At 50.0% G+C, this 26,144-nt stretch overlaps 1 protein-coding gene across 2 annotated transcripts; it reads right to left on the bottom strand.

The window, feature by feature from the left end:
- Positions 1 to 1,884: 1,884 nt before the first annotated feature.
- IRF8 (interferon regulatory factor 8) lies at positions 1,885 to 25,846 on the bottom strand. Of its 2 annotated transcripts, none has more exons than XM_019012860.4 (9): positions 25,164 to 25,846; positions 21,173 to 21,347; positions 15,282 to 15,465; positions 12,804 to 12,892; positions 11,228 to 11,333; positions 9,944 to 9,991; positions 5,694 to 6,080; positions 4,271 to 4,386; positions 1,885 to 3,403 (listed from the first exon to the last, which is right to left on the bottom strand). In XM_019012860.4, the coding sequence occupies exons 2-9, from the start codon at positions 21,344 to 21,346 to the stop codon at positions 3,227 to 3,229; spliced, it is 1,281 nt and encodes a 426-aa protein (XP_018868405.1). In that variant the 5' UTR covers position 21,347; positions 25,164 to 25,846; the 3' UTR covers positions 1,885 to 3,226. The 2 variants fall into 2 exon arrangements, with proteins under 2 accessions (XP_018868405.1, XP_018868406.1); XM_019012861.4 differs by having other exon boundaries at positions 24,386 to 25,171.
- Positions 25,847 to 26,144: the final 298 nt, after the last annotated feature.

Genomic DNA, 26,144 nt, shown 5'->3' with positions numbered 1-26,144 from the left:
CCACCCCACTGGGTTCACGTGATTCTTGTCTCAACCTCCCAAGTAGCTGGGATTACAGGTGCCTGCCACCACATCTGGCTAATTTTTGTGTTTTGTTTTTGTTTTTAGTAGAGACAGAGTTTCATCATGTTGGCCAGGCTGGTTTCGAACTCCAGACCTCAAGTGACCCACCTGTCTTGGCCTCCCAAAGTGGGATTTTGCAAAAGTTAATGAACTAAGTGGCAATCACTCAGAAAGGAATTGTTGAAATACCTTAACTTCTTAAAACGTTTTTAAACTACCAAGAGTGGAGATGGCTTGTTTTTCAGGATGTCCCGTCAGCCCGTCCCCACCAGCTTCCCTCCAGGGCCCAGAGCTAACTGGTCAGTGTGGGGTCAGCATCTCAAAAGTCAGTTCACATCCAGGGCCCTCACAGCATTCTCTAGAAACCCGAGTTCTTAAAGAAGCATCCTGTTCCCAAATTTCCTCCTCTGCAAATGAAAACACTCCCCTCTCCCGCTTCTCCCCGAGCTTGCTGCAAGAAGTTGAGTAGGAAGGATTTGTCAACCGTCTGCACGAGAGCGTTGAACTCTGGGGAGACAACAGACGATATCAACTTTCCACATTTGGCCTTGAATCCACAGGATGGAGAAGAGCTTGCTTGTAAACAAAATCCCTACTTGCAGCGTGCGGACATTAGTGTGACTCATGGCAAAGATGCCTAAGACAGTGAGCGACGGACCCAGCTGCTGACCTTTTGTGTGGGGTGTTAGCAAGCCCACCAGCTCAAGGATGGCAGCGAGATCTGCTCATGAAGCCTCTCAGGCTAAGCTGTCCTCCTGGGACATAGATGGCTCTCAGTCAGCCACGCATGAGCCTGTGCCTCAGTTTCCTCATCTGTAAGCTAGAAATGAAGAACAGGCCCAGTCTCACTGGGCTCGTGTGAGGGCAGAGGAGAGAAAAGACATGGCCTTGCGGATGAAGCTTGCTGGGGAACTTCTCTCCACCTGGGTTGGCCAGCCCTGCACCTCCCAGAATTGATGGGTTTTGTTGTGTTGATGGATGGGAATGTCCTACTAGGCTGGAAGTCATCTCTGTGACTGCCAACCTGGGTCCCTCATGTCCTTGCTGTATCCTGAAGGCCTAGCACAGCGAGATGTGCTTAAATAGGACACACACTCCAGCCACGTGTGGCTGACCCGACCAGGGAGGCCTCGTACAAATCACCCCAGCTGCATCCAGGAGGATGAAATCAGCACAAGACCCCACTTCCTCCACACCCTTCCGCACACTCATCCGTCAGCTCACAGAAACCCAAACAGCCCCCTATTCGGAATAAAAACATTCTCCAATGTTTTCATTCCATAGGATCAGTCTAAGTCTCCATATCTTTTTGCTGTTGTTTAAGGGATGGGTTGAAAAAGAAAAATCCTTAAAACAGGAGTTGGGTGAGGTGGCTCACACCCGTAAACCCAGCACTTTCGGAGGCCAGGAGAGAGGTTGGGGCAGAACACATGAGGCCAAAAGTTCGATACCAGCCTGGGCAACATGGTGAAATCACAACTCTAAATTAAAAAAAAAAAAAATTAGGCAGATGTGGTAGCGTATGCCTGTAATCCCAGCTACTTGGGAGGCTGAAGCACGAGAATCGCTTGAACCTGGGAGGTGGAAGTTGCAGGGAGCCGAGATCGTACTACTGCCCTTCAGCCTGGGTGACAGAGCAAGACTTTGTCTCAAAAAAAAAAAAAAAAAAAATCCTTAAAATCCCAGTGCAATATTGTTTTAGTCCAGTGCACTGAATTAACACTGCACATTGCAGCAGTAACTCCCCCTTTACAGAACCTAGAATCTGGTGAGAATTACATCATATTTGACAGTGACTAAAAAAATACAGTACACAGCAGCTTTAAAAAAGAGCATTTTATTTTAATAAAGAATAAAAGAGATCAATACACTGTTTTAATGGATACAAAAATAAATATTCATTCAGCATATTAAAGATATGTGCTTTGACATTCATTTGTATTGGAGATTCAAGCCTATTGTTATCTTATGAACACTTCAGCAAACAGGTCTGCCATTCTTAAAAATATAATGCTTTGTTGGACAAAAGGGACAAGCCACGTACCCTGGTCCTCTCCTCTATTCACCTGTGCACTCACCCACATCTAAAGGACCTCTGGGTCTGACTGTCCCCTCCACAGGCATGGTGCTGGGAAAAGGAAACAGGCATATCTGGCTTTTCAGATTCTAAACCGGAAACTCTCACAGTCACAAATCCACCATGAGACTTGGGAGATCGGATGAGCTGTCTCCCAAACCCTAACACCTTCCACCTTCTCAGAATGAAGGCTGACAGGTGGGGCCCCTTCCTGCCCTTTCACTGGGAGGTTCTGAACGTGGGATGGTGCTGACTCAGGCTGGGCACAAAGGAGAAAGAAGGACATGGAAAATCCGACAATTCAAAGTACAAATATTTCAAACACATGTGAAAACCATTTGGAAAGAAGAAAAGAGGTATCTGGAATGATTTCATGACAGAAATGAAAAAAATAAATTTAGTTCTAATCTTCCTGGCAACAAAGCCCCAGAGGAGAAGGTTTCACTGTCTGAAGATAAAAACACACCCGTTTGCCTGGATATGAACACATATTCCTACACCGAATTCTAGAAAGAATATACTTTCTTCTAACAAGCCAAGAGTTTTTCTTGCACTCATTAAAGGGGGTTTTAATCTAAATATTTTTAAATCTTATTAAAATGCATAGAAGTAAAAAGGTATTTCACATAAAATCAAGCCTATGAAATCATAAATCTATAACTCTAACAAAAGATAAAGACAAAAACAACCTTGTTTTCACAAGTTGATTTTTAAACTCCAAATTCCTTTATCGAAGCAGCTATCTGCTAATATTACTGAATGACAAGTCTTTGGAAATGATAGTTAACCGAAAATGCAGAAAGAATCATAGCAACTAATGATAATGACGGGGAAAGTGTAGAAAATAAAATTTTTAGCCACAGGTTGTGGTTACAGCATCCAGGCCATCACCGACATCTCGGCAGGGCTATGCCGCCACTTCGTATTAAACGTCTACTCCTCCGAGAATGCCCTTACTAAATTAAGTGCAAAGTAAGGCATCCCGCCCCAGACAGAGGGATCCACATTCTTTAATCATGATGCGGGCCACTGTAACAGGGAGATGGATGCAGGACGCAGACGGGGTGGGGCGCCCAAGCGACGCACTTAGACGGTGATCTGTTGGTTTTCTCTGAAAAACGATCTCTGGTGTGAGGCACAAACATCTGGAAACATCCGGAAGACCTGGTCTGGCGGCGGCTCCTCGGGGGCCTGCATCACAGAGCCGGCTCCACAGCTCTTCCCAGCCTCTTCTGCCAGTTGCCGGACATACAGCTGCTCAATCTAGACGGGAGGTGCAGAGAGTCAGAGGCAGAGGCGGAGGCTCCAAAGGGGGTGGGCACTGTCTTGGACCCTAGCCAGGTCCTCTGATGACCCCAGTGCCACATGAGTCCCAAGTGAATGAGCCAGAATGCCAAGGAAGGGCAAGCAGTACTCCCGCCAAGACTGTTCCATACTCCCCAGTACTGTCCCAGCTGGGACAGCCAACCCAGAATCCCACCATTAGAGATTCATTCCTTTGACTACATGAAATAAGGGCTGGCAATGCCCTAATCTGTCACTTAGACCTTCAGGCAACTGAACAGGTAGAATCTTTCTGGAGAAGAGGCTTAGATTTAAAAACCAAAAAAGAAAAAAGAAAACACACACACACAGATTGTGCACGTCCCAGACACCAGAAGATGGCTTGGAGATGGCAAGAATCCGCTTCCCCCGTATTGAAGGTCTTGCCCAGGCCTGCCTCCTACACAGCTGAAAACTTGTCCTTGTGTCCTCTTCTCCAGCCCAAAACTTGATCCTTACATGACGGGGCCAGGAGACCTGGATGCAGGGCTCAAAGCTGCCCAGACTGCCGGGCGAGGTGGCTCACGCCTGTAATCCCAGTACTTTGGGAGGCCAAGGCAGGAGGATCACAAGGTCAAGACCATCCTGGCCAACATGGTGAAACCCCATCTCTACTAAAAATACAAAAAATTAGCTGAGCGTGGTGGCACGGGCCTGTAGTCCCAGCAACTCGGGAGGCTGAGGCAGGAGAATCGCTTGAACCCGGGAGGCGGAGGTTGCAGTGAGCCAAGGTCACGCCATTGCACACCAGCCTGGGCAACAGAGCAAGACTCCATCTCAAAAAAAAAAAAAGCTGCCCATACTTACCTGCACGAGAATGAGTTTGGAGCGCAAGGGGGCCATATCCGGAAACTCTTCCCCAAAGCACAGCACCACCCTGCCGTCAGGAAGCCGGCCCTGGCTGTTATAGAACTGCTGCAGCTCTGGAATGACACGGGCAGAGGGTGTTTGCAAGCAAGGCCGAGATGACCTCCAACTCCCGCAGCAGCAGGGCTGGGGAATCAGGAGGCCCAGGGCTTGCAGCATTTAGGCCAGGGCACCATGGGATCTCAAACTGGTGGCCCTTGGGCCAAATTCCAAGCAAGGAGCTGTTGGTTTGGCCATTCCAGGTTGTTGCCGGGATTTTAATGCCTGGGGTTGAACGCCTCTCCATGGGCACAGCTGCCCAGTGCTCCCTCTTATCTCTCAATTCATGCATTGCTCTTACCTGCCTGGCCCCTGGAGGCAACTGAGTTTGCAACCCCGACCTGAGGACACCCAGGGAGGGCTGCAGCCCTCACCCGAACCTCTGACAGCCAACTGAAAGGGTCTCAAAGTGGGCCGGTGGACCAGCAGCAGTCGCCTTCCCTGGGAGCTCATTAGAAATGTAGAATCTTGGGCCCCGCCTCAGACCCATGGAATCAGAGGATGTGAGGCAGGCCCGGGAATGTACATCACAGGACGCACTTCCGTGCCGCTCTGCCTGCTCAGGGGTGATAACCGCGGCCTCACACCTCCTCACTAGGGGGATTCCTCAGGGCTTATGCACCTGAGCTCACACATACCCCTGCACCCGCCCTTCCAGGCCCCTCCTCTGTCTGTTCTCAGGCCAGTGGCAGCTGAGACCTGACACTATCTCGGGCTGTGCTGCTACAGGGAGAGGAGCAGAGAGCATGGGGACATGGAGAAGGGAGACGCCATCCTAGCCCTCCAGGAGACACCCAGGCTGGGATCCTACACATCCTCCCTACAGCGTAACGAAAGCTAACAGGCAGCACTTAGTGTGTGCAGCTGCCATCCTGAGCACTTAGTGTGCGGAAAGTCAGCGTGTCTCAAAACCTGTACACAGATCCCCAGAGACCTTGCTAAGATGCAGGTTCGGATCTTGTGGCTGGAGCAGGGCCTCAGACTCTGCGTCTCTAGCCAGCGCTCAGGGACCATCCTCGGAACATACTCCAAGGTACATGAGGTTAAGTTCCTTTACCCTCCCGACAATCGCCTGATGAGGGTACTGATTCTGTACCCCCACTGTACACATGGGGAAGTTGAGGCACAGAGAAGCACCCCAGGATCGCTCAGTGGGAGAGGGCAGAGTGCCATTCAAAGGAGCGCCTCCTTGCCGCACCATGCCCCTCACTCCTCCTCCACACCCCTCCATGAGACCACAGGGCCACCCTGAGCTGCAAATGGCACACGGATAGGAGGCGTGATCTCTAAGATGTGGGGGCAGCAAGGTGACGACGGTACAGACCTCGGAAGAACTGGCTGGTGTCGAAGACCTGGACCACCTCATCACGCTCCAGCTTGTTGGGCCTGCCTTTGCACACCACGGCATTGCCGCTGCAGAACACGCGGCCCTGGCAAAGCCGCTTGACGAACACGCCCTGCCGGCTGCTGTGCAGCAGCACCCCGCGCTCCAGGTGCCCGAACAGCTTCCGTGTCACCTGCCTCTGTCGCTCGCTGGGGATGGCGTCGGCCGGCGGGAAGCGCACCAGCTCCAGGCCCTCGGGCCCATACAGCTTGGTGCCGGGCAGCCCAGGCTGGCTCAGGGACAGGCGGCAGCCCTCGGGGCAGGTGGTGGTGGCCTGGCCCACCAGCTTGCCCCCATAGTAGAAGCTGATCACCATCTGGGAGAACGCTGTGGACAAGAGGGACACGATGACGGTGCTGCGGGGAGACATACAGGGTCCCTCCTGCCCAAGTGCACAGTCTGTCTTACACCTACATGGGTAACTCTTTGTGTGTCTTGAACCACTTTGATATTCTGGGGAAATCCATGTACTGCTTGTAGAAGTAATGTTTTTATATGCATGAATAAATACACAGAATGACTAAGGAAACCAATGACTGAAAATATTAACTACAACAGTGTTCTCTGTACTTCTTCATTGACTCTTTAAATACAAGGTCTAGAGAAGGTCTGGTAACTGTTGTAATTTACACGTCAGGCTGAGGGCAAACGATGTTTCGACAACTCATTTCTTATGACAATACTCCATCTCATAGGCACTGCTAAGGGCACGGTGGTCTGCTGCCTACATTCATAACAAAAGGAAATGCTCAATTTAAACCTGAAGTTAAAGAAAATAAAGACACAATCTTTTTCTCAACAAATTCACAGCGCCCTTGGTATTTCCTGGATTTCAGATTAAGAATCTCTGCAAAACCCTTCATCCAAATCTGTTCTCAGGAAAGAGTCTGAAAAACACTCAAACTAAAGCAGGGGTTCCCCAAAAGTGGCACACACAGAATAATGGGGGAGGGGTGATACATGTAATCACAAGATTATTCCATCTTCAATATTCTCCCAACCTCTGATTACCTCAAAAAGCAAGCCTCAGTTTGGTGCTGATAGCTGTCTAACACCTAACACCTGTCAACCTCCCTTTTGAATAATGGCACTGAACTTAGGGCTCCAAATTCAGGGCATTGTCAGAGGTCAAGACAAATTCAATGAAAGACAAATACAATCTTAATCAATTCTAGCCAGACAGTATTACCTACTTATACCAGGTGCCACAGGTCTTCCTTTACAGGCAACGATAGTGGGTTCTCATTTAAAATAAACTTAAGTTTATTTTAAGATTTAATAAAGATTTAATAAAACTTAAGTTTTATTTTAAGATTAAGATTTGAGGAAAAACATGATGTTAATAACAGTCCAGGCTGTGAAAACCAATTGTGACACTGGACCTCAAGTGACCAAAGTTTGGAAAACACTAAACTAAGGTAGGAATGCAGATAACATGTAAATGCAGGGAGGTATCTGCATTTTAATCGCCTTAAACCAAAAGAATTACATACGCTAGCAATGAGCTTAGTGAGTTTGCAGCTCCTTCTAAGTACCCCAGACCGGTTCGAGGCTGCCTTGTGGAGCCACACAAGTTGTGAGGTGCCTAACTCCACGGCGCCCCCTAGAGTTGTGCAAGGCTGACCACATCTGGGGAGGCCCTGAGTCCATCTGCATTCCCTGCTGACACTGCTGGGCACTCAGAACTCCTTGGACCCTCCCATTGGGCTCTGCTCCCTGACTTATTATTTGACAACCCACCGCTCACGGGCTCCATTTCCAGCCATGCTGGAGTTACGCAGGTTCTAGAATCATGCAGGGTAGTAAGCTAGAGCTGCAGAAGCTCTGGTCCACCTCATTGATTTGACACTTCAGGAAACTGAAGCCTAGACAGGGTCACCCAGAAGGAAATGGCAGCACTGGTCTTGCTCTTCCCTGCTCACCATCTTCCCCGCTGGTCTCGCTCTTCCTCACTCATCATCTTCCCCCCACACCAAGTCTGCAACTTCTGCACTGCCTGCGGACTCCACACACTCCCCTTCCTTTACCCTGAAGCAACTTTCGAACTTTGTTCCAAATGAATGAAACACTTCAGGCAACTCCGTCACCCCTTTGGCCCTTTGCCCTGTCATTTCCGGGGCCTTATCTTGGTACCAGCACCTCTCAGTCTTGTGAACCGGCAGCTTCACCCGGAACAGCTAAGTGCTTCAGAGACGCCTAAGCAGGAGTGTCTTAGTGACCACACACCACAGAACGTCTTATGCTGAGAGAAGGTTCCAGCTGTCAGGCTTGTACCTGACAGGTGAGAAGCAACTCACCAAGGGCTGCCAAGGTGAGGCAGGTGAGCCTTCTGCAACAGTAAGGGCCTGCTGCAACCCAGCCCTGCCGTTATAGAGCCACTCACTCACAAGAACAGCCTTGCTGGGGAACGGCCTGACCACAGAGGCAGCAACAAAGACGCCCGCAGCACAGACCCTGCAGCCCACCTGCCTGACGTGTGGTCCCAGCGCAGCCGCTACCCAGCTGGATGACCTGGGGCAAGCCGCTTCCCCACTCTGTGCCTCAGCTTTTCATCAGCAAAGTAGAGATAAAAATAGCATCCACCTCACTGGGCTGCTGTGAGGATTATCGGAGCTTGTATTTGTGCTTGGCACAGGTAAGCACCAGTTAAAGAAACTGGGTAACAGGACAAATGCTTATCTACACAGACAAGACTCCTGAAGTTATAAACCACAGCCTATGATCTACACAGCTCATGTCAGGTGCTGTGCCCAGGGCTTGGGACCTACCAGCACATTTAACCCTGTAAGGTAGATTATTATTATACCCATTTTCCAGGTAAGGAAACTGAGGCATGGATTTACATAGAGGTGGGGGCGGGGCTGGACAGAGGTACCAAAGCTCACAGCTTCTAGAACGATGTTCTGTGCATGAGGCAGTGGCTATGACTCTGCTGGACTAATTCAAGGACATGCTCTCCCCAAATTGTGCCTCTGCCTCTCATCGAGATGGCTCAGTTCTGTGCCTGGCTACTCCACAGCCCCCGGAAAGCATTGGTCAGCAGACTCCCAGGCCACAGCCCAGTGGCTGGCGAGCCCGGAGGCTTAGCCTTATGACCCAGGCCTCCCAGAACTGAGATCCTGTGAGCATGGTGGCTGCCGGGCACAAGGAGGCCTCAAAAACAGACTCCAGCCAGAGGCCTGCGTGACCTGGATGAGATCCTGAACCTCCCAGCCTCAGTCTCCTCATCTGTGAAGCCAGAGAGAAAACAACCCCCCAGCTCAAAGGGCTGCCAGGAAATAGACAAGAGCTTCATGGACAGGGCATTGCCATCTCGATAGTTTTCCTGCCTGGGTGAGCACCGACCTCTGCTACCCACAAAACTGTCCCATGCAGTCCTCAGCCAGCACGCTTCTATCCCTGCCCCATTTCTTCCCCTGCCCAGAGGCCCAGCCCTAACGTTCTGTGGCCCATCTGATGAGACCAGCTGCTCGCCTCCCACAGAACCAGCCAATGCTGGAAGATGCCCCAGCTTCCTTGTTCAGAAGATGCCGTCACCACGCCTGAGCGTCAGTTCCAGGGGCAGCTGGCAGAAGTGCAGCCAGGGTCCTTACCACTGAGACTACACACAAAGGCCACCTCTGCCCACCGCGGGGAGGCCCCCACTCTGGAGCACACAAGCTACATGACCAGGGCTCCTGAGCCCGTGAAATAGGAACAGTTGCATCCAACTAGAGGTGGTGGGCAGCAGAGCCTGAGATGAGGCTCTGAGAGGCTCCATCACTCCACCTGCAGCCCCAAAAGAGAGGCAGCGCTGGGACAGACGCTGGCCTGTCCCTCACTGTCTCTCCTGCACAGTTACAGCCTCAAAGAGTACTCTGTCTACTTGCTGGTCCAGTCCAAGAAAAGTGGCCTCAAAAGAGGCCACTCGCCAGCTCCTGACCAAATGGTGAGGAGGAGAAATCGGGGCCTCAACTTCCACACCAGGTGCTGCTCATCCTCAGAACAGGGCCTAGACTTCCACACCAGGTCCTGCTCATCCTCGGAACGGGGCCTAGACTTCCACACCAGGTCCTGCTCATCCTTGGAACGGGACCGAGACTTCCACACCAGGTCCTGCTCATCCTTGGAACCCCACAACCCTGCTTGGGTCATCTGGGCTTTGTCTTCAAACAGTGCCCACGCCCCGCTCAGCCCGGACCACCCCGTACCTGAATGGTGCGCGTCGTAGGTGGTGTACCCCGTCACCAGTGGCACACCTGCAGGAGAAACAGAAAAGCAAGCTCAGAGCCACCCAGGTGTGGTGTACAGGGAGTAACCCCAATCGCTCCTTCTCCAAAAGTCCCTTAAAAGGCTGCACATGGCGTGCCAGAGGCTCCAGGGAGCACAGGCTTCCGCTGAATTCAGTGCTTTTCCCCACCAGAGCGGAGAGCCATTGTTTCACAAATGCAGAAAACCAGAGTGGCAAGTCGGGGGGACTTCCTCTATGCTGTGGGATTTCTGACCATGTGTCAGTGTGACACTGTGGGGCCACATTTCCTTCCCACCTCAAGCACTTGCCCCCAGAATACCACTGGACTGCATACCCACCACCCAGGGCTTATCTCTGGGGGAGAGCCTGGGGGTGCAAGCTAGCTTTCCGGAAGGTGTTCCTGCAGCACAGACAGAGGTGCCTTGCCAGGGGCCTCTTACTCAACACCCACGGCCTGGCAACCTTCAAGGCCTCCAGGGTCAGCTGCCACCTCCCAGACTCCCACAGGGGATGTAGGGCTAGGGGGAAGACGCCGAGGGAGGAAGCAAACACATTCACGGGCTGCAGAAGCCTGGGCCTGGCGGGGGCGGGGACATTTCAAGCAGCTGGGGGTTCTGAGTGGCTCATCAAAAGAGAATCAAAGGATGAATGCCTCACTTAACCCTCGTGACCCCACGGCGCAAGTCCTGGTTTCTCTGTTTTACGGATGAATAAACTGAGGCTCAAGATCTGTAACTTCCCAGCGTGGGATTCAAATCCAGGGCTCTGAACAAACTTCCTGTTCCTGGTCTGAGTTCTCCTCTCCTCCAAATGCCCTGGGCTCTCTTTGGTTCTGAGGGGGTCCTTAATGTCGTAACAGACTGGCCGACATAAGGGAGTATCCAGGGAGGGGGCGCCAGCATGGCCAAGAGCTGCATCTTCCGTCTGGCCTTACACAAGTTCACTAGACCCTCTTCCCTGGACTTCCCCAGGAGCGTGGGGAGAGCTGGCATGGACATCACCTAGGGAACAAGCAGCTTGTGCCCTCCTGAGAAGCAGCGGAGAGCAGGGCCAAAGGCACAGCTGGGCTCTGCCCTCATGTTGGGAAACCAGGGCCATCGTTCTTCACCTCTCAGGGCTGAGCTACCTTTAATGAGACATGGATAATGATAGCAACAACCACCCCCACTCCGTCCCTGGCTGGTGGAATGCCGTAAACCCTTCAGGCCATGCCTGGTGACAATTCTGGGCCACCCACCCTCACCTGTGCTGGGCTGCTGCGCCCACCAGTCTGGAAGGAGCTGACTCCGACAGGCCTCCGGCGGGGAAGGGCTCCTTTTGATCATCCCCATGTAATCGTCCACAGAAGGCTGCACAGTCAGGGGAGGGAGAGGAGGGCAGCTCAGTCACTGATCTCCCACCTGGGGCTCCAGTGTTTGTAAAAATGAACAGTTCATGTGTAACTAAAACCATATTGTCACCTTTATCTCAGGAGACAAAAGTCAAGTTTCACTTTGCAACCTGAAAGGCCCTAGGCCTTAAATCTACCAGGCTTAGCATTCAAACCATGTGGCCAAATTACTAGGCTCTTTGGGGGCCACTAATAAGTTTCTTGACCCTTTCCAGGACCTGCCTGTTGCAGACCCAGTGTTCCAGGTTATCCAATTGCCCCCAACGCCCTGGACACGCAGACAAGCTCTGAGACACCAATGAACAGTGATGCTGGTCAAAGGCTGCCATGCTTTCAAGAATCTCACTCAACGAGCCACATGCAGATGTTCAATCTCTGGCCCATTCCTTAAAGGAGGCTGATAAATCCAATTATGAAATGTTTTGAAATTGCTTTTCTTGTGACCCCGGTGTGGCAATCCGATTATCTCACTCTCTCAGCTGAGTCAGCAGAAAAGCCTTCTACAGAAAACAGGACATTGGTGGAGGGCCACGAAGCCGAGAATTCACTCAGTTGGCTGCCAAAGACCACCCAGACACTTGGCAGCTGCCTCTGCAGAAGAGCAAGGCCGTTCGGGTAGGTTACATTCTGTTATCTTCATTCTCTGACAGCCAAGCTACTCTTCAGGATTCCATTATTGCTAGTTATTAAGAAGAAGAATTTATGCAGTACTCACACCACCTTTTGCAAAGGCTGCACGAGGTTTAGTCATGCAAATGTCCACCTTGTAATACCCATAAAAAGCATAGTTAAGAGGCCAAAGACAGAAGAAAAGGGCATCCCAATAGCTGAAATGGGTATACAAAAGCCATGTGTTCTTGCCTAAGGAGGCCCCGATTATGCACTCCCTTGTAGTCTATTAGGAGTTTATGTGCAATGTGAACATGCTTGGTTATCCAGCTTTCCAATCCGTTAAGGAATAAAACCTGCACATTAAAAAGGAAGCAATCAAATAGCCATGAGAGCTGGTACAACAACCCACGCCATCATGACAAGCGCAGGCAGCAAGGAAAGTTTACATTTTGTTCTCTGTAGCCTGCTAGGAAGGCAAGGGAATTAACGATGCCATTTAAAAGACCGCTGTCCAAAGTGTTCGAACAGTCTGGAGCTGGAAGGAACTTCACTGACACATAACCGGCAGCTCAGGCCCAGCCCTAGGGATGAAGGAGGGATCTGGCGCGAGGGGCTGACCTGTCGGCAGAAGCCGGCCTGGGGAGGGGGCACCCAGCCAGTCCTTCTGTTCCAGATCTGTACAGGTGGAGATGCCACTTCCTAAGCGAGCCCGAGGCTCAGGCTGCCTTCATACAGCAAGAACGGTGCCCCCTCCCTGCCAGAAGACATGAGACGACTCCTGGCAGGGCCAGACCCCTGAAATGCTGCCTCTGCTTACCTCCTTGATCAGCTCGTCGATTTCAGAGCGACCACACTCCATCTCTGTAACTTCATTCACGCAGCCAGCAGTTGCCACGCCTAGTTTGCCTACAGAAAACCAGACAAGCACCATGACACATGGCACGGAGGCATCACGCCTTTGCTGAAGCCATCATCTACTCTGTAAATGCTGAGTTTAAGGAAACGTTAAGTTAGTGAGTGTCTTCATTGGTTTGGGAAAGGCACAGAATTTTTTTCCCATGCTTCAGTCACCTGATCAGCAAAGTCAAAAGAGAGAAGGTGGTGGTGGTGGTGGTTGTTTCTGCTAACACTTTTAAAGGATAAAGACAGCACTTTGGTCTCTTCTATTTTCTGAGATCCAAAATGAGTCTGTATCAGACACACTTTACAGCAAGCATTTGCTGACTTAAGAAGGTTACATTTATAAGCCAGGGCATTTGAAAACACTCAAAGATTTCCTGGCAAAATGTGTTGGCAGGTTGGGGTCTTTTTTGTATTGCCAGTTGGCAGGAAATCTCTTTTTGGCCTTTCCAAATATACACATGTGCATCAGTGCACACAGCCATGCACACACACACACCGCAGCACCCTCACTGATGCCCAGAGGGCACCAGCCATAATCACAAACCGCCTAAAGGTACAGTGTCCACAGGAGCATGCTGGGACAGCCTCTGCTCTTTCCCTTCTCATGCCGCTTCCTCAGTCGACAATTTACCTTATGAAGTTTATCAGTGTGAGACGTATCACAACCAACAAACACTTACAAAAATTCATTATTCCCAGTGACCTACAGAATTTACCCACTGTTTCCTCCTGGCTGAATTTTGATTCCATGTCGATAGATTGAAGAATTCACTGAGAAGCTACTGATGGGGAAGTAGGGAGCAGGTGGGGCGCCCACCATGGAGCCTGCAAACCACTGAGGTTAGAGGCGAGTGGGCCCCTGTAGGCAATTATGCAAATGCTACATTGCTTCACCCCTGAGAACCTCCTGCTGCTTCTTTAACATCACTAGCAGGTGATGCTGGCTGCACCCCATGCTATAAACAAGTTGGGGTCACCTGCCGGTTCAAGCCTGACTGATCTTGGGGTTGGGAGTGGAGGCCAAAAGAAACTTCTCTATTCCTTCAAATCACAATTTACTTTTTGGTGATAAAAAAAAGATTGTCCAAAACTGGGAAATGAGGCAAAAAGATGACTGCTTAGCCTTTCAGGGCCACCCCAGACTATTATATAGAGGTTTCCTCCTAAAGGGCACCCGATTCTCCAAGGGAAGGTCAGTTTGTTGGCCTTACTATTTAGTATTGATTAGGGTTCACGCTCAGTAGAGTTAGGTGCTAACTGCAGAAGATTAGGCTACGAACGCCCCAAACCGCAATCGTACTGTCCGGGTCGGGCATCGGCTCTGGCTCAGCTTTCTCGTTCATGGGCCACATTCACCAGCACCTCAGATTCTCTGTCCACCATCTTTACCATCATGCTGCCTCCTTCGTTACGATTAAACAACTCTCTGACACAGATTCACTATATATTTGTTTGAATCACAATTTTAACTTTTTAAAAAATTCTAAGTCAACACCCCCACAGTGGGAAGAGTGCAAACTTCAAACTTCTGCACAGCCCCAAGAAGTTTTGGGGGTTTCTGTTTCTTACAAGCATTCGTGGACTACTCAGAAGCTTAAAAGGAGAAAGCCAGAGTGGGTTATTCTAAAAGCCTCATCAAGTGGCTACGAAAATCAATGCATTAAAAGCATGTTCTAAACCAGCGCTGGTAATTAGGTTTTATCTCGTAAATCAGCTACAATTCACGGCAGCTGCACAGCACAGGGCTTTGAGAAGGCTTCTGACGCCAGATCCCAGCTCAGTACTTTGGGATTTATTTTAGTGATGAAGGACCAGGGTGCGGCATGTTTTTGCTGTCCTGCTTTAATCTGTCACAAATGCTTTCTTGGGATTTGAGAGCTGGAAGAAACCTCAGGAATGATCACATCCCGGAGTTCCCAAATAACAATCAAGATCTAATAACACATTGAGGCATATCCCATCTCCAACAATGAAGCCCATGGTGCCATCTTTGACAACTTCATCTGAGAGCTTTACTCCCAACCCTCATGATCCAGCCCTTCTGTGGCCACCATGTTTTCCCCCGGCCTCCTCTGCAAGCTGCTGGAAAATGAAAGGATTCCTCATCAGAAACTGCTGGAGGATGCTTATTCCTGTCCAGGGAGGCCCTACAAATGTCTGTGGTCAGGCAGCAAGTGGGGCACAGGCTGGGCAGCACCCAATCTCCTCCACCCTTCCCTCTGAGGTCACTGGAAAGAGATCTCAATTTCTGCTTCCACGAAGGAGAGAACTACTTTGTTTAACTGAAACTATGTGCCCCAGACCCTGTGTCTACCCCAGACCCAAGTTCTGTGGTGAAGGCTACAGGCCAGGGCAGCTTCCGGAAGGTTTCATGCCCATAAAGGATAGTTACATTTTTGCTCTTCCTCAGGAACAATTCGGTAAACTTTGTATGGCTCGGAAATGTCCAGTTGGGACCGGTCCGTCACTTCCTCAAAATCTGGGCTCTTATTCAAAGCACAGCGTAATCTCGTCTTCCAAGTGGCTGGTTCAGCTTTGTCCCCTTCTTTAAACTTCCCTTTAAAAACTGCCCAGGCCTGAAGAAAGAAACAGAAGCACATTAAATTCATGGCCGACTCCAATCACAAATATCCGTCACCATGACCAGGACCCCACACATCCTTCCCTTCCCATGAGTCTTTGTTGGCCATCAACTCTCATTCAATTTCAGGACCCAAAGAGACTCCAATCAGATGTCTTGAGTCTTTTCACATCTGGGGACCAGATGTGAAAAGACCCAAGCCAGGGAGGGGGTCCCCCAGGTTCACACAGCTGAGTCAGAAGTCGAACCCAGGCTGAAGGCTCCTCCAACCCTGGAGTGCACCCTTTAGCCAAGCCCTTGCCTGGCTGAAGAGCTGGAGACACCTGAGGTTTACACAGCACAAAGAGGAAGTTGCATATGGTTTCACCAGAGCGTTCAAAACAAAGAACAAGTTGTTGCTTTTTCAGATCAACCCCTAAAATTTAGCATGAAAAGGGAACATTTGCAAAAAGTCAAAATGGTCATCCATCGCCCTGTTACTTTTAATAGAAATTTTGTTTTGCATTTTTGCATTTATTCTAGACTTTCCCCCCCAGGTGCTGTTTAAAATGTAATGAAATATTTTCCCTTTAATGTGTGTTTTTTTTAATAGATCTGTTTTCTGACTTTTCCAAACCTTAGGATCTGAACTAGGACCAGAAATTCAAAGCTGAAATCTTAAAGTCATAACGTAGAATGGGGCAGTACAGATTTTAAAAAAATAAGACAGGTGAATGGACAGATTTTAAGGTTGCAAAATTGGAATACAGACACACCAACTAGGAGGTAACCACAGTCAGATGAGAATTATCTTCGGTTTCAGGAAAAATCAGACAGTGTCCTCCAGCCTAAAATGATAGGAGATCTGTAGGGACTTCCCGATCCCATTCAGGAAAATGCAATTCCAAGAGGTAAGTAACTTTCACAAGGTCACCCAGTCTGGGATTAAATGCCAGCTGTACCCACTTCAGGGAAATGCAATTCCAAGAGGTAAGTAACTTTCCCAAGGCCACCCAGTCTGGGATTAAATGCCAGCTGTACCCACTTCCAACCCAACAGTTTCTCCACCACAGCAAGTGTTCTCAGGCTTAATGCATATACCAACCCCCTGCCCCTGGGAAGCTTGTGAAAATGCAGATTCCTGGGCCTTGCCCCTCAAGATTCTCACTGGGGAAGGAAGGTTGGGTCTCGGTAGCTGTCTTTTTTTATTTTTTATTTTTATTTTTTTTATTTTTTTTATTTTTTTGAGACAGAGTCTCACTCTGTCACCAGTCTGGAATGCAGTGGCGCAATCTGGCTCACTGCAACCTCCACCTACCAGGTTCAAGCGAATCCTCCTACCTCAGCCTCCCAAGTAGCTGGGACTACAGGTGTGCACCACCATACCCAGCTAATTTTTGTATTTTTAGTACAGACGAGGTTTCACCATGTTGGCCAGGATGGTCTTGATCTCTTGACGTCGTGATCCGCCTGCCTCGGCCTCCCCAAGTGCTGGGCTTATAGGCGTGAGCCACCGCACCCGGCCCAGGTAGCTGTCTTTAGCCAGTATCCCAGGGATTTGGATTTAGCTACCCAGGAGACCACACTTCCAGAAACTCCATCATGCCCCCATGAGTCACAGCTCCTTTAAAACAGCCCAGACTGCTTTTCCTCTCAAAAAAGACAAGAATGCTTACTGTTCAAGGCCAATGCTGCCTACTTTGTTGATGCAAAACATTGTACCTCTACCTGGGGTAAAGAGACTGGAAGAACATTCCTGTTAGTGAGCATAAGTGGTAGTTTCCTCATGTGACATTGATGTAAAACTCCCCTCTAAAACTATTTCTTAAAGCACACGGTCTTTAATGCTCTCTTCATTGACTGCATCACTGACCAGGCATTAATTTGGGTTTTGTTGCTGTTGTTTATTTTTAAAGAAATAAATGAGCAAACCATGTACTAAATCAACTGTAGTTTCAAATTTTTATTACTTTAAATCAGGGTTTTCCCACCGTGGCAAGCCTGACATATCAGCTGGGACCCTTCTTTGTGGCGGGGTGGTCCTGTGGATTGTAGAATATTCAGCGGCATCCCTAGCGTTGACCCACCAGATGCCAATAGCACCCCTCCCCTAGCTCTGACAACCAAAAAAGGTCTCCAAACATGGCCAAGTATTCCCTGGAGGGTAAATCATGATACCTCCCCCACCTGAGAACCACTGAGTTAATCCACATCCCAAACGGGCCTTGAAATGCACAGATTTCATGGCAACGTTGTGATCCCCTGGTACACATATGCAACCGCGGTGCCTGCAAGGCACTGCCATATTCACTCGTTCACGCCAAGCTCACGCTCACCCCACGAGCAAGTCCAGGCCACATCATCCATCACAGCAGGGCCCACGGCCAGGAAAGCATCCAGGGCCACCATCGGGTACCTGGCTTGCCGCCTGCCCTGAACTCTGTGACACAGCAGGCACCTGGCCCTCTCCCAGCCTCTCTAGCCAGCATTAAAAGGTCAACTTAGCTTGATGATCTCTCGAGATCCTTCTTGAGCTAGAGCAAAAACTAGACATGACAGTGATTTCAGGGCCCCCCCACCGCCAGCAACAGTCACTATGGCTCATTCAGCCTCCACCATAACTTATTTCTCCTGTTGACACACACCTCAGGCTGACAGCATTGAACTAAGACCAGGAGGCCTTCCTAATTTAATATGATTGTTTCATGTTGCATTTTTTTAATTAAATGCTATTTTTCCCTTCAAGGCCTGCTGAATGAGAAATATCTGTGCTACTAAGTGAGCTTTAACTCATTCAGGCCTGTTACGATGCCTGGAATAACCATGAATCATAATCCTCACTTAACTAGATTTTCCCCCCTTGTCGTCATGTCAAGAAGGTAAAGTACTTTTTAAAAATTAAATGAGTTGCTATCAGGGCCTCATCAGTGTACTCAGGGTCGGTACAAAATGAGCTCAGTGTTTCTTCAATTTCTCTTCTGTGATCTATACCATGAGGCCAGCCTCAGGATGATGCCTGCAGACAATGAGGGATTTTCTGGTATAAGTGGCCTCTTTTACCATCCAGTTATTACGGAAGAAACCAAACTCATAAATTTCTTTCTTAACTCCTAAATTGTTGAAAGGTTTTCTTTGAACAGTTGAAAGAAACAAGTGTCTACATAACCGGAAAATCCCTAAGATGGCTCTACCTGACCGAGGTTGACTTCATCCAACAGTCAAAGATCTATCCGGCCAACATCACAGAGACAGGCCTCTCAGAGGATGGATGGGAACAAGCATAGCTCAGGGAAGCACATGATGGGCTCTTGCTGGCGCCATGTCTCCACTGGCACAGGTGGCCCTCCCGATGGCCTCCCTGCTCCAGTGGGCACCCGCGTCTCCCTCCTGGCCCCATTCCTGCTGAGATTGTAGACTCATTTCAGATTACCACATCAGGCGACTGCGTAACCAACGGAAACATTGGGAATCTTGCACATTTTTCTCAACACTGTTGAAACGGCCATGAAGAACATTGCATAAGATGTATAAATCTGGGGCTTTATTTCATTACCCCCCGAGCACAAGTTGAAGTAGGGAATGGGGTGAAGGGAGAAGCTTAGTCTCCGTCAGCATGCCACATGTCAGGGCTACACAGCCTAGTCCAGCACCCTCTTCCATGTCTTAAAGATGTTTTACTGATGTCCAACCTGCAACTGTGCCCTCAGCACCCAACACCTCTGGTTAAGTCTGTTGATCCTGGCAGTGGCCAGCTCTTATCAGGGTTCTCAATGGGGAGGGGAAGACTCTGCCCCACCAGGAGATATTTGGCAATGTCCAAGACATTTTTGATTGTGACAGTAGGGGAGGGGATGCTACTGGCATCTGGTGGGTAGAGGCCAGAGATGCCACTAAACATCCCACAAGGCATAGGGAACCCTTACAACAAAGAATTGCCCAGACCCAGACATCAACAGTGGCGAGGCAGAGAAATTCCGGCTTTTGGGGTTATCTATAATGCAGAGTTCCCAACCGACTGGATGGGACTCTGGCACCGTTTAAATTTGCAGTCCTTCCCAACAGAAGTTCACCATGATGCCAAAGGCAAAAAAAAAAAAAAAGATCTGCAATCAAACAAGAGAGAAATCCACAATGGCACTAAGGGTGAGGAGGCAGGCAGTGGCATCACAAAACTTCTTGGTGCTGAGGCTCCCTGACCTGGGGTCCTTGATCAGAAAGAATCTGGAACGTGTGGGGGCACCAAGGGATCCCTCGAAGGTGAGTGCAAAGCGTTCCCTTGTCCCCATATTCCTTGGCGTGGTCAGTAATGGCCATCAGATTCTCAAGAAGATCAGCAACCTCAAATTGCAGATTTAACAGAATTACTGAAACGCACAGCCCCACTGCAAACGTCGGTCAGGCAGAGACGAGCAGGACCAAAATGCATCTTAAGCTACCTTTGACCTATTTATGGTCCACTCTGGGGTTAAGGTGTGATCTTTTGTCATTTTTGTTCTCTGGTGTCAGGCGACAGTCATCTGTGGCTGGGAGTCCAGCACTGTCATGGGGTCCTACAGCCTTGACCCCCTCCACACCTTGTTTGTGGTCTCAGGTCTGATTCTGGCCCCCAACAACTCAGCCCCTTTCACCCCTCTCCCACACTCACTCTCCCCTCCCCATCTCTGGCCCCCAAATGCAAGAGAATAAGCACACATGGCAATGGCTTATAACCTGGGCTAGGACTCAGATTACGTGTAGTGTCCACACTGGCAAACGTGGAAGTCTAGGCTGACCTTGACCTTGGGCTCCGAATCTCCCAGAGGTGAAACCTGGACATCTGGAGCCTTAGAGATGCCCACACAGGACTCTGATGACCCACAACGGACTCGATAGCCCAGCTGGTCTGCAGAGCTGGGCTGCCCTAATTCCTGGTTCCTCTGTCTGAATCTAGGTGTAATGGCAAGAAATCTCTGTTGATCAGCTGTTCTGGAGTTAGGACCAAGGGTTCACAGTTGGGCCATCTTGCATCTGAATGCTGGCTCCGTCATACAAGAGCTGTGAGACCTCAACAAGTCACTTCTCTTCTCAGTGCCTCTATAGAATGAGGGTGGGAACAGCATCTACCACACAGGATCGTGTGAGCAGAAAACAAGCCGTGGGCCAGGCCTGGCACAGAAGAAACCCTCCATCACGTCTCTCCACGCATGGGGAACCGATTACTCTCAAGGGAGGTGAGACTATTTTTAGACATCTGCTGCAGGTTCACAACCCCCCACACGGCCCAGCCCCCAAAGGAATGACAGATGGCATCTCACCCTCCTGAGCTGGCCCTACAATGCCAGGCAGAAGTATCAGCTTTGAAAGAACAAGGACTGAAACCTTCCCTGGTATATGCATCACCTCTAATGGAAGCCCGTGGGGAAAGGTCTTAGCGTGAAGGTCTCAAAGTATTTTCTACCGCTTGGCTCATCAGGAAAACGAAGCAGCAGAAAAGAGAAGAAAAGAGCCTTCGATCTCCTCATCAGAACACAAGCGACCACAAAAGTGACTCCGTAATTCAAGAGATGTGAAATCAGCTCATGTACATTTTTGAGACACATTCAGCACTCCTGAACCAATGTTTGCTTTTAAAAAACTGGATTAATTTTTAAGTAAATGAGAAAGATGTCACTCAACATCTCCACTAGTCCATGAGGGAAAGGAGACACTGTGCCCACAGTGGGGAAGGGAGCTGGGGTCTTTACCTTAAAAATGGAGGCATCCACTTCCTGATTATAATCTTGCTTGCCAGCATGTTTCCAAGGGATCCGGAACATGCTCTTCTCGTCATTCTCCCAAATCAGTCCTGGATACATGCTACTGTCAATCTGCTCGATCAGCCACTGTCGAAGCCGCCGACCACCATTCCGGTCACACATCCTTGGAAAGACAGAAATACACGCTGTGATATTACGGATATTGTCTCATTCATCACAGCAACCCAAAAACTGCTAACAGGAAACTCAGAGGTTTGCAGCAAAGGTGCTGGCTTGGGGGAAACCCACAGATTCAGGGACTCCGGGACACCTGCCATGAGAAGGCAATGCTGGCCTCCATGACCTCACAGCCCTGAAGGCAAACTGAAAGCTCCGTGGGAAACCTGTAGCCACCTGCAGCCACCAGCAGCCCCCTGCAGGCCCCTCCCACTGTGCTGGCTGTGCTCCTTCCAGCTTTCACCTGCCCTTTCCTTTCAGGCAGATACAGCCACAGTGAACAGCTCCAGTTTTAGCGCAAGACTGGAAGGAGAGGGGGAATCACTTTTACAGCACCAGGTTCCTTCACTGAGCAGCCCATTATCCGAAGAACCAACTGGGCTACCAGACGCCCAGCTGGCCCCATATTCCCTGATAGAATACTGCGTCTGTGCCGTCTGGGAAAGAGGAGGCCCTCAGGCCAGCCCATCTAAACAGCTGTTCCTTCACAGTGATAAGAGCAGGAGTTTGAGAATGAGACAGAACCGCGATCTCATTCAAGTCCCGCCACCGCTCAGCTGGGAGACCCTGGATCAGCATTTAAACTCAGGGCATCAGCTACCCAGTCCCAGATGAAGCTAACAAAAAACTACCTGTACTGGTTGTAGAGAGAATTCAGATGCTACACAGAAAGCAACTGAGACAGGGCCTGGACCTTACACGCCAGATGTCATTATTATTATCCAAACTTCCTTCCTGGGCAACTCCTATGACCAACTGAAAGATAGGGACAAGAGTGAGGGAATAAACTGCAGCTACCGAACAGGGCAAAGTTCACTGGGCTCCTCTTCCAGAAGATGTCCCACTCTAGGGACCTAACCATCCCAGGGCACCCAAAGACATCCTTTGGAAGAACACTCTCACCCAAGCAGACAGCTTCCCCAACAGTACAGAGAAAGAGAGAGAGAACTAGCATGACCTATCGACTTAGAGCCAACATTTCCAAGAACAGTGCTGGAAATCCCCGAGACAGCTGGATAGACGCCCACCCAAAAAAAAAAAAAAATAGCATTTCTGTTCTTCTGATTAAAATGTGACCTCTTTGGGCAAACGAGTTTGAAACAATCAGCAGTAACAAGACATAACATCCCAAAATATGGTAGAGCCACGCTGGTCCAGAAAGCAAAATATCAATCAGAACCTTCACAACAAGTACGCATTCTGGAAACTTCAGCCACCCTGCAGGTGGCCGTGAGATGGGAAACAGGGCCAGGTCCCAGGGAGGAGGAGGTGGGATTTCTTAAATTCTCCATCCAACAACCTCAGTTGTGCGTTTATGGATTTAAAAGGGGATGAGTTCAATTTTTTTTTCTTTAGAGACAGGGTCTTGCTCTGTCACCCAGGCAGGAGTGCAGTGGTGCCATCATAGCTCACGGCAGCCTGGAACTCCTGGGCTTAAGCGATCTTCCTGCCTCAGCCTCTTGAGTACCTGGAACTACAGACATGTGCCACCACACCCAGATATACATTTTAGAGACAGGGTCTCGCTATGTTGCCCAGTCTGGTCTTGAACTCTCGGCCTCAAGTGATCCTCCCACATCAGCCTCCTAACGTGCTGCGATTACAGGTGTGAGCCACTGCGCCCACCCAAATTAGACCTTGGTTTGAAAACTCTGAACTCTCACAAAGGCTTTTCTCTAACCAGACCTTGTGACGTCACTTGAACCTTTCCCTGAGGCTTCCTCACCTGTAAGTTGAGAGGCTGTATCTCAAGAGACCCAGAATTCTAAAGCAGGCCACTGTGTTTATCATAAAGAAGGGACAGACTTGGGAGAGGGTACCTGAGAAGAGAAATGGAACACCAATACCAAAGACCCCCCCCCCCACTCCCCGAAAACAAGTTAGCAGCTCTTTCCTGGGGCAAGGTAGAAAAATTTCTCCTAGATTGAGGAATGAGCTGCACAGAGGTGGCCAGAACACAACACAGGGGTTGGCTTCTGAGACTTTCAACTAAATGAGATATTTCCCCTGATTTCCTTGTTACAAGTTTCTTAAACTAGAATCCACAGTTCCTGAGCTTCCTGCAACCAAAAGCAAAATTTTGTTAGTACACGCATTTTTCTAGAAAGAGGATCAACACTTTCTTATCAGGATTCCTAATGGATTCATAACATCTAAACTGTTCAGGACAACTGTCTTGGTGATTTACTGGAAAAAGAAATTTTAAAAGGAAAAAGAGAAGAGTAAGTCATAGCATCTGAAAGCTGGAAAATACTTTAGAAATCATCTAATCCAGCCCCCTCTTTATTTAAGAGAGGAAAAACTGAGGCCCAGAGAGGCACGGCAAATACCGAGGCAGCCAGCGGACTGTGTTGGAACCCAGGCCAGCGCCCCAACGCCAGCGGCAGCTTATTTCACACATGGTGCAGAGAAAAGCCATAGTTACATTACAAGATCTCTGCACATGTGCAGCCACGTCTGAGTGTCCTTCGTGGTCTCCTCCAAGATTCTAAGTAACATCAAAAGCCTGAGATTCTATTACAGTTATGATCCATAATGATTTATTAAACATTAACAAACGAATTCCACCAAATGCCCAGCCAGGAAAAATTAATAAGTCTAATCACATGTTTATAACTTCCTCTTCTTGATTTTGAGGTAATCTATTGGCCAAGCCCTATCTGCAGCCCTAGAAATGTATCCAGCAGTCAGGCTTTCCAGGAGGGACGTGATAAGAGGCTGCCCTGGGCCCACCTAATCCAGATTACAGGTCACACCTGAGCTGGCAGCAGCAGACCCCACCCTCTCCCCCGCCTCGGAGGGCCCAGGGCACTCGCTCTGGCCTAGCATACCCGCATCACTAGACCAGAAAGCACCAAAGCCATTTCTGTCTCTGGCACCAACCTTCCTCAAGTGACTGAATCACTCCCAAATCTTTTCATAGAGGAAGCTGCCGTAACCCAAAAGGACAAGCTTTGAACTGTCATTTTAACTACCAGTTCTTACCTTTGGTTTAAAAAAGAAAGTGGGGGGCCATTGGTTGGGGAGACTTCTTAAAATTCTGGAAAATTCAGTCTCTAGTTTCCATCCGTAAAGCCTTTCACAGCTCTGGGTAAGTAACACATCTCACCTTAGGAAAGTCTGTCCTATGTATTGGGACTCATTTTACAAACAATGTTCTTTCAATAAATTTTTTCAAACAATGCTTTTCTGAGCTGTGGCCCATATACAGACTCTCTTGCCAAGGACGACTGGGCTGTGATGGAAGCAAAGGCCCTCAAGCCAGACTCAGAAATCTTAATTGACTGTCATTAAACAGAATTTTAGAACCAGTCTGTCCCCTCCTTCACAAACTAACCCTCAATAACGACTGGTTATTGGGCAGTTCCACAACTGTGACCCTCCAAGCATTATTCCACGTGGTAGAATTTCAGTGGGATGATAGAGCGCGTTTCAAGACAGGGGGTTGCTATTGCCCTTCATTATATGAGCTCTCCTAACGTTTTCCATGTAAACCAGATTTAAAGAAAAATGAGATTTTTAAAAAGGCATCTATCTACCAATCTTTGGAAACAGGCAAACGATAATCAACGACTTGGGCATTCAGATTGAACTTAGGTGGCTGGAAAATAGGCAAAAAGCAGAGAGGGACACGGGCGGCCACTGAGCTGCGCCCGGGGACATTACGGTAGGTAGTTCCACCCCCACGCCCCGCCTGGCGTCGGGGACCCCGCGGGACCGGACCGCGCGGGACACGGGCGCCCTACCCGCCCACTGTGCCTACCTGCCGCCGTCCTGCCGCCGTCTCGCCGCCCGCGTTCCCACGCTTGCTGCCGCGCTCCAGGCGATGCGCCAGCGGGCGCGCGGCCTTAAAAAGGGCAGTGGGGGGAGGGGCGGTGCGCAGAGCGACGGCCACACCGACCAATAGCGTCAGCTTGGCTCGCGCGGCCCGCCTTCTTCGAAGTGCTCTGCTTTCCGAGAAATCACTTTCCCGCCCCCGGCAGCCGCGGCAGGGGGTCCGGGCCTCTTCTGGAGCTGCTCGCCGGGCCCCGCTCCTCACACCTGGGGTCCAGGGGCGGCGCTGCAGGGGGGCTTTCCCAGGAATTCCGGAGGCCCCGCGGAGCGACCTGGAGGCGTCCTGTGCCTTCCAGGCCGGCTCGGGCGGACAGCCCCGGGAGTGCGGCGACTCCCGAGCGAGCCACTAGCAACGAGCCGGACGGTGCAGACCGTGCGCCTGCGGCCCATGAATCAGAATCCACAACCAGAAACTAGCTGCCCCGCCAGTCTCCGCCTTCACGAGCGCTGGATATTGGGCAGTGACGCCCGCCGCGCGTTATTCCACGGGGACGGGGACGCGAAAGTCGTTTACAGACCGTCCCGGGTCACCGGTGGCCTGCGCTGCCCGGGAGGGGCAGGAGAATCCCAGCTTCAAAGGAGGCCACTGCCCGCTGAGACCGCGACTGAAACAGGAGCATCGAACGTGCTAGGCGCTAGAAGGTCCCCTTGGGGAAATTTTCATCATAAATCCTTTTCTCCAGAAAGCGTCAGCGTTAAGAAGAGGTCCTCTGTGGGACCAGCCGCTCCTGGGTGGGCGTTAAGATGTCCCCTGTGGGACCACCCGCTCCTGGGTGTGCACTGACATTTATTGTAAAAATGAAGTGGGGGAGAGGGAGAACAACACTGGAAAAAGAAAGAAATCCCTGGAAACGGAAAAAGAAGCGTTTCCGCGTTCATCCTGGGGAAGCCCTGGAATGGGGGGAAAATG

The sequence above is a fragment of the Gorilla gorilla genome, chromosome 18 (genome assembly GCF_029281585.2).
Source record: "Gorilla gorilla gorilla isolate KB3781 chromosome 18, NHGRI_mGorGor1-v2.1_pri, whole genome shotgun sequence".
NCBI lineage: Eukaryota > Metazoa > Chordata > Mammalia > Primates > Hominidae > Gorilla > Gorilla gorilla.
The sequence above is the reverse complement of the archived record's forward strand: the minus strand, read 5'-3'. Positions and strand labels throughout refer to the sequence as shown.